This window comes from Papaver somniferum, chromosome 8 (genome assembly GCF_003573695.1).
Source record: "Papaver somniferum cultivar HN1 chromosome 8, ASM357369v1, whole genome shotgun sequence".
NCBI lineage: Eukaryota > Viridiplantae > Streptophyta > Magnoliopsida > Ranunculales > Papaveraceae > Papaver > Papaver somniferum.
The window spans coordinates 171,499,704-171,507,931 of NC_039365.1; the positions used below are offsets into that span (position 1 = coordinate 171,499,704).

Below are 8,228 nucleotides of genomic sequence, written 5' to 3' on the forward strand. Positions count from 1 at the left end.
TGATCTCACCCACAACTAAGAGTAGGGTACGACCCAAAGTCGAAGACTTGAAAAACAAATATGTCTCACACAGAAAAGTCTATTGAGATAGATAAATATGTCTCCCGCATATATACCTATAAATTTTGTTCCGTCTTTTGAGAAATCAAGGTGCACAGGAACCAATTGATAAATCGGACTTATATTCCCGAAGAACAACCTAGTATTATCAATCACCTCATAATAATCTTAATCGTGTGGAAACAAAACAAGATATTGTGGAATCACAAACGATGAGATGAAGATGTTTGTGACTACTTTTTATCTTGCATATCGGAGATTAAATCTCGAGCAAATATTAGAGAAGATAGTACTCAATACGATAGAAACGGCAAGATCAGAACACGCAGCTACAGAGAAAATAGTTGGGTCTGTCTTCACAATCCCAATGAAGTCTTCAAGTTGTTAACCTACAGGGTTTTGGTAAAAACCTAAGGTTAAAGGAGAATTGACTCCAGTCGCAACTAGTATCATACAGAAGGTGCGGGGATTAGGTTTCCCAGTTGCAAGAGTTCTCCCTTATATAGTTTTCAAATCAGGGCTTGCAATCAATGTTATCTTGGGAACAAAGCATTCAATATTCACCGTTAGATGAAAAACCTGATTACACTCAAGCTAATATCTTTCAACCGTTAGATCTAACTTAGATTGTTACACACAAATGAAATGTACCTTCATTTAGATATGAGTAATCGTACCTAAACGTGCGTACACCTTGTTGGCTCAACAATAGTTAACTGAAGTTACCCATATGAACACTTTCATATCAACCGTATTCATCTTAACCAAAACTAGTTCAAATGACTCAAATGATACTAGTTCTAGAGTTTTTCAATTGTTTACATTCTCATAGAAGTATACAAGACACAATTGAAACAAAATCGGTTTGATTCACTCAAATCGATTCATGAGAATTACAGCCACGGTTTGCAAAAGATTACATTCCTTATTTCATTAATGTATTGGTTCATGACATAATCGATTTTAGAAAATAACTCACTCAAGTATGCAAACGGGTATGCATACTTAAGTAACCGGACGTGGACTGTGTTCGACAGTACGTAAGCGGGTACGCATACTGTCACACATCCAAACATCAGTTGAAATCAGTACGCGTACGGGTACGCATACCAAAGTTTTCGGACTTCAACTGAGTTCGCCAGTACCCATACGGGTATGGATACCAAGTCTTTCGGACTTCGCCTGACCTCTCCAATACACATACATGTATGCATACTATACCGGTCTTGGATCAACATATATGCAAGTATGTATACTATGTCTATAATCCAATTAAGGTTAAGTGTTCTAAACTCTATTTCAATCATTGAAAGATTCTTAGAAGACGAAAATGGTTGTCTCACACAAACTATTAGCTCCAAAGCAATTTTCACGTGATCGAATGATCAATACGAAGCATTCCGAGTCTACATTAAATGACTGTCTCACACAAATCATGTAAGATGTTACCAAGCAATTTTCACATGATCATATTTTGACTTTCGTCAAGAATATAAGATGAACTTGGTTAAAGAAAAATTTTACCGACACGTATTTCGAGAAATATGCAAGCGGGTTAAACTCAGCTCGAAATATCAAATGTGTATAAATCGAAAACTATATAGTTATACGACTTTTATCTCAAGTAGGAGATACAGTAGAAATAGACTTTCCGAGTGATAAATGAGTTTCAGTCTCCACATACCTTTTGTTGATGAAGTTCCACAAGCTCTCCTTAGTAGTTCTTCGTCTTCAATTGATGAACGTCGTGAAGTATAAAGCTTAACTACACAATCTATCTTAGTCCGAGACATCACTATTAGTAGACTAGAAATTATGACTTATAGTATTGATCACTTAACTTGAAAAACAAGCTTGAGATATCAACGCTTGCGAGTTCGACTAAACAGCGCTCTAGCAGTAGCAACACCAGTAACTAGAACCAAGAATTGAGCAGAAGTTACACACCAAAATATCCATTGCACCCATCTATCACCAAAAGCCATGCTTCATAAGGATCAGAAAAAGAGAATTCCAATTCACATTATTAAATGCTTTTTCCATATCAATCTTACATAGAAAACCTGGTTTCCAAGCCTTCATTCTACTATCAATGCATTCATTAGAAAGTAAGATACCATCCAAAATCTGTTTCTCCTTGATAAAAGCACCTTGAGAATATGACACCAAGTTATGAATTACAACCTTTAATCTCTCTGTCAAAACCTTAGAAACAATCATATAAAAGCTACTAATCAAACTGATTGGCATGAAGTCTTTGGCAATTAAGGAGTCCTCCTTCTTTGGAACTAGCTTGACAAAATAAACATTTAACCTCCATTCCACCATTCCTTTCTCAAAGAAGCCCTACAAAGTAAGCATCACATCATCTTTTACGATATGCCAACAAAGCTTATAAAACTCCATTGTATATCTGGTGAGCACGAAAGTGCGAAGCATTTTCACCCATAAATACATTAGCTGGGACTCATTTTATCACTAATAATCGTGTTTTAAGTCTTTTCAAGGAAATAAGCTCTTTTGGAAAAATAACTCGAAAAGTGTTAAAGGCAACCAGAGGAACTGATAAAGGCACCCATCATTTCAGAGACGGGCACCCAACAAATGGATAGAGGTACCCTTTTCTTCTTCATTTGAAACAGATTCACATAATTTGTGGGAGATCTCAAAGATTTAAGGAAAAGATATCTTCTTGCCTATTATACAGGAAGTTTTCATATCTTGAAGTTAAAAGAGATAATATATTGATGAGTTTGTTTTTATTAAAAAGGAGAAAGAAAATCTGTGGTTTTATTTATAAATAAAAAAAGATAGTATCCCCGGGATTTTATTCTAGCAAATAGAGGAAGATGTGTGATAAATGGTGAAAGAAATTATTCCTGAGATATCTTTCATTAAAGAGAAGATCTGGTGGAGTTATGGAAGAATATTTAGAAAAGATGTTTGAGTAATGGGTTGTTGTGTATAAAGAGGGTGCTAATAGGACCAAACAGGCATCCGGAGAGGGGGGAGTTTTGGAAGAGCAAAATAGTTGCGTTTAATTTTTCTCCTTTTTTCTTCTTTGTAAACACCATTTGAGCAATAAAAATAAATTTTGAGTGTGTTTTCATCATGAGAAGCTAAACCCCATCACTGGGATGACGGAGGAAGCCGAATTTCATACATGGTAAAATTATTTTACTCTCTATATGACTTTTGCACTTATTTTCAATTGATTTATGATTTGAATTAATTAGTTATTATTTATTCGATGGGTCATGCTTGCTTAAATGTTTGATGTCCCATGCTTACGATTTATAACTAATGTTTTGAGAATCTACTTTGGAAAAAATAAGAGTCAGTATATTTTATTTATTGAGCTATAATTGCCGAAGAATAAATAATTGAACCTTATGATATGAATTCGGTGAACTCCTAGTCCCGGTAACTCTCTCTTTTATTATTTTCATTAAACCTTTAAATTTAATCTTCACAAGTCTTAGAGTTTGAATCCTTAATTATTACAACAACTTGAAAAACCACACCAATATCCATCAGGCCCGGTGTTTTATTGGATCCAAACTTCTTAATCACATTGTATACCTCCACCTCTTCAAATGGTGTCTCCAGCCATATATTATGAGCAGTATCAAATTTTGGAAACGATAAATTATCAAAACATGGCATAACTGAATGAGAAGAAATGAAAAGACCTGTATAATATCTGTGAAGCTCGTCCTTTATAGTATCTTGATTAAAAACATCCACCCTATCCACCTCCAATTTTGTAATTTTGCATCTCCTGTTTTTAGCATTAGCCATTCTGTGAAAGAAACTCGTATTTTTATCACCTTTCACAAAACCTTGAACCTTAGCCCTTTGAAAGGCCTGTCTTGCGCTATCCACTTTGATTTCATTCAAATTCACTTCCTCGTTAGCTCTGTCTAAAAAAATCATCCTCCAAAAGAATACTACTCTCCTCTTGCAGATTTAGTCTATATATATGTTTGCAACTAAGGTTTATTCTTTTTTCTTCAAATCTCCAAAAGTAAATCTGTTTCACTGCTTCAAGAAAAATTTCAGGTTTTGTAATTTCCTGAACAAACATAACTTGGGATACCACTGAACTGCAACTCCCTCCAATAGGTCTCAATATTTCTTACAAAGTCTTTATGCTTCAGCCAATAGTCCTCTATCTTAAAATACGATCTAAACAACACATATGGGACAAGCTCTATCAGCAAAGGATTATGATCCGAACATGTCTGTACTAAAGCAGTTTGAGTATCCCTACTGAAATACATATCAAAGGCATGATCAAACAGGCACCTATCCAACCTTCCCAATAATGGAGAAATTTGCTTTCCCTCCACGTAAAGGCCCTCCATTCAAAGGTAAATCAACCAACTCCAAGTCTGCAATGAAGTCATTAAGAAACTGCATATTTCTTTTATCCACACCACCCGTGTTTCTTTATAAATTGCTTCATATTGCGTTCATATTACCTACAATACAACACGCTGCCTTATTCCACTGTCGTACCTCATTTAAATCTTGCCAAAACTCTTCTCTTCGTGCATAAACACAAGGACAATAGATATTGGATAAAAGAAAAGTAAAACCAATGGCTTTACACTTTATCAAGACAAATAAAAAATTCAATCCTTGTCCTTCATCTAACAACTGCACTCTAGAACTATCCCAAATGGTTAATACACCCCCACTATTACCAGTCACTTCTTGAGAAGGTAAAAATCTCCAATCGAAATCAGAGTTATGCCAAATTTGTCTTACAAACCAAAAATACATTTGAACAATTTTGGTTTTCTGAATAGTACACATGCACCAGACACTTATGAGCTTGTATCAAGTCCTTCACTACCACCTTCTTATGATTAGAATTCATCCCTCTGATGTTCCATTTCACCAACTTAGATCCCATTAAAAATGAATTAACTTCATCCTTTACCTCCTCATCACCTGACTTCTCCTCACTGCCTACTCCATTATCACTACTGCCACTATCCTGAATCTCCTTCTCAGTTGCAATAGAGTCATACACTTCCTTATATTTTGTAAGAATAGCCTCAATAAGAGCTTTTGAATGATCTTCATTAGCTCTTCGCATACTGCCATATGTTCAATACAGTTCAAATACTAGTTTTGAGGTAGAGAGAATGACCTCACTTTATATTTACTTTAGCATTTTAAATATCACCCAATTTAGTCACCATCTTGTCTTCAACCATTGTAAAGAGATTTCCTTCTGAAGCAAAGGATAACAATGTAGGTTGCAAAGCCATCTCAGCAACATAAGAAGAAGCCAACGAATCACCATGGGTTGGTGTTAAACCCATCCTGTCAGGATTGGTGGGAACCCCTGAACCACATCCACCAACTCTCTGAAAAGGCACTAATTAAGGCACCAGGCTCTTCTCCGCTCCCGGTTTGAAAACTACTGGCCAAGATGGGAACATCACGTACACCTCCATGTATTTTACCAGTTTGCTCACCAGAGAAGCCGACATAAAGTTGTTTGTACTGATATGAACTACTCCTTCACCTCCATAATTCAGAACAACTTGCATGCTACAACCATTATTAACTATATAAGAGCAGGGAACGTCATCACCACTTCTTACATCTCCAGGGATAATAATTGTAGTCTCTGAGTTTAAATTTGTACATGTTACCAGGATTAATGGTAATATCTCCTGTACCTCCACTAACCCCTTGGTGACCCTCATTTAAAGCAGATATCGGAACAACACCAGCAGAATTAGGGTCTAAAACCTATTTCCAACAGTACTAGTCTCACTAGGTTTCCCATCCAAACATGAGTTGCTAGATAACTTATTAATCGTACAAGGCTCGCTAACAAAGCCCATATCCTTCGCACGGCTGAAACAACCGTTTCCGAACCCATAACCCGGACAATTTTAACTCCATAATTAGCGGGAGTCTTTAAACTTGAAACAACAGAAAGATTCTGCATGCATTCAAAATTTTGAACTAGTCGAAGATATTCTTCCATAGAAGCCTTATTTTTTGAAACGAAATTGAAGTCCCACTCAATTGACACAACCTGTTGATGCCCATCTTCTTCAAACAGTAGAACCGCCGGGATAGAAACAAAGTCTCCCTTCAGCTCAATTTTGAAGAAATTATGATGATCAAGTCGCAAAGTACTGTCTGACACATCAGCAAAACCTCCTAATGAATCACCGATGGATCTGAAAAGCTTGTAGCTCCAGAAGTTACTTGGAATGACTCTAATGATTAGCCACTTGTAATATCTGGACAAATTTTGGATCGGTATAATGACCCCATCCTCCTTGTTGTTGTGACTAATTAATTGGTGATGTTCCTTCTTATCCAAGTTAACAGGTGTCCGACGAGAGACCTGCACCTTGACTCCATCAATGAAAAAGTTTATCGAATTCCAAGATCCAACCACATTGCATCCGAAATGCTAAAGTAAGCCAATCTTGGATTTATAACCTCCAAATAAAAAAAAAACACCTCCAGTTCAGCAATCTCTTCATCTCTCAAATGATTTTGAACCATTTTACCCACCCTTCACACCTGATCTGACCTTTATACTCCTCCTTCTGCACTACATTATTATCTATTGGCAACGCCTCCTGGAAATCCTTCTCAGATGGAACTGGTTGAATGACCTTCTTTATCAGCCTGTTTTCGGCATCACCTTCTTCAACTCCTTCATCAGAACACCCCAGTAATAACCATTATCCCCACATGGAATACAAATAGCATATGATTTATCTCCATCCCCTCTTCTCACTTTTGAAATCCTCAAATACGTCCCATCATCATTATATATATCTTCATAGAGATATGAATATTCCCCATCCCTCTTTGGCCATCTCTTCGCTCTATGCATACCAATAGCTTCTTTAATCACATCACATAACCAGCACGTCACTTCCACTGAAAAATGCAACCACGAACTAAATCCCCCTCGTTTATATTCTTCCAGCTTGATTACCTTCTGAATCTTCTGATTACCTAAAGATTCCAGCGAAATGTGGAAGATCTTTCTCTCCAAGTAGAGTGGTCTCTCTCTGTCTCTCTCCATTTCTCTATTTGATACCACAAGATCCTTTTTTTTAAGATTTGATTAGAGCTGAAAATTGTTATTTAATATATTAATGTCAAAGTCATTAAGTAAAAACTGATCAGGATTATTTGACATTGTCAAGATGAATGTCTACAAGCATACACTCACCTTGAGGATGTCAACCCAAAATTAAGCCCACATCATCTATGCATTGATTAAAGAAGTTAGGATTGGAGAAGGATTTTAGATAAAATGGATGTGCATCCTACGTGGACTTAGGCATTTATCATCACACACATTTCATTGGAGAAGCTCTTAGAGGCCGCCAGATAACAAATATATGATGTCAGCAAACTATACGCTTAATTGTAATTATATATCAGAAATCAAATTTTCTCATACGTACGCCATGTGATTGGAGTTGATACGGGAACAAATTTACCAAGGGTCTAGTGGGTCCCCACTAGATTTTGTGATGTTACCTATATATGTGTAGTAATTTTCTTATTTTAGTAAAGTGGGAAACAAATTCATGGAAAAATATTGAAAAGTTTATGGATTAAATGGGAAATTGATAACTTATGAAAGCTTCATATTACAGCCGAAATCAAGAATCAAATAGGCTAATAGTAAACAAAATACGGTTATGCTTCTTTTACTCCATATATATTTCTGTGAATTCATATATTTATGGTTCTAAATTCAAAATATGTTACAATTTAAAAAATATACTGTCTGCAATCCAAAATACAGTTAAGGAAAGGTGAAACAAATTTGGCCGCCGAAGATCATGACTTTTAATATATGTAGATTTTTCCCTCGTAAACAAAAGTTCTGGCATGTCCTTTAGTTGATGGCTACTTTTCCTACCATGCTCTTGAGTTCACATCAATATGGAATGGAGTATGGTGGTGTTCATATCGTATTTAGGGGATAACAATTAGAATAGCTTTTCAACACTGTTTGGTTACATCAGTAATCATTCCTCAAGTTCTATGGTGGTTTGAGAATTTGTATTTTTGTGCTTTCTATTCTACCATGTAAGCTCTTCAACCAGAAGACTTAATATTACATCTAAACCTGTTTGATGGAGGTAATATTCTAGGTT

At 36.0% G+C, this 8,228-nt stretch overlaps 1 protein-coding gene across 1 annotated transcript; it reads right to left on the minus strand.

Annotated features, from left to right (window-relative positions):
• Window positions 1-2,031: 2,031 nt before the first annotated feature.
• Window positions 2,032-3,861, minus strand: LOC113306459. The gene is made up of 2 exons (XM_026555392.1): window positions 3,643-3,861; window positions 2,032-2,406 (listed from the first exon to the last, which is right to left on the minus strand). The coding sequence occupies exons 1-2, from the start codon at window positions 3,859-3,861 to the stop codon at window positions 2,032-2,034; spliced, it is 594 nt and encodes a 197-aa protein (XP_026411177.1).
• Between the last annotated feature and the right edge of the window lie 4,367 nt (window positions 3,862-8,228).

What these genes read in the sequence shown, in the direction of transcription:
- LOC113306459 (XM_026555392.1), bottom strand. Translation starts at nt 3,861, where the DNA reads ATGGCTAATGCTAAAAACAGGAGATGCAAAATTACAAAATTGGAGGTG. An exon ending in CACCATTTGAAGAGGTGGAG is followed by an intron (nt 2,407 to 3,642) that starts GTATACAATGTG and finishes CTTACTTTGTAG; the next exon opens with GGCTTCTTTGAGAAAGGAAT.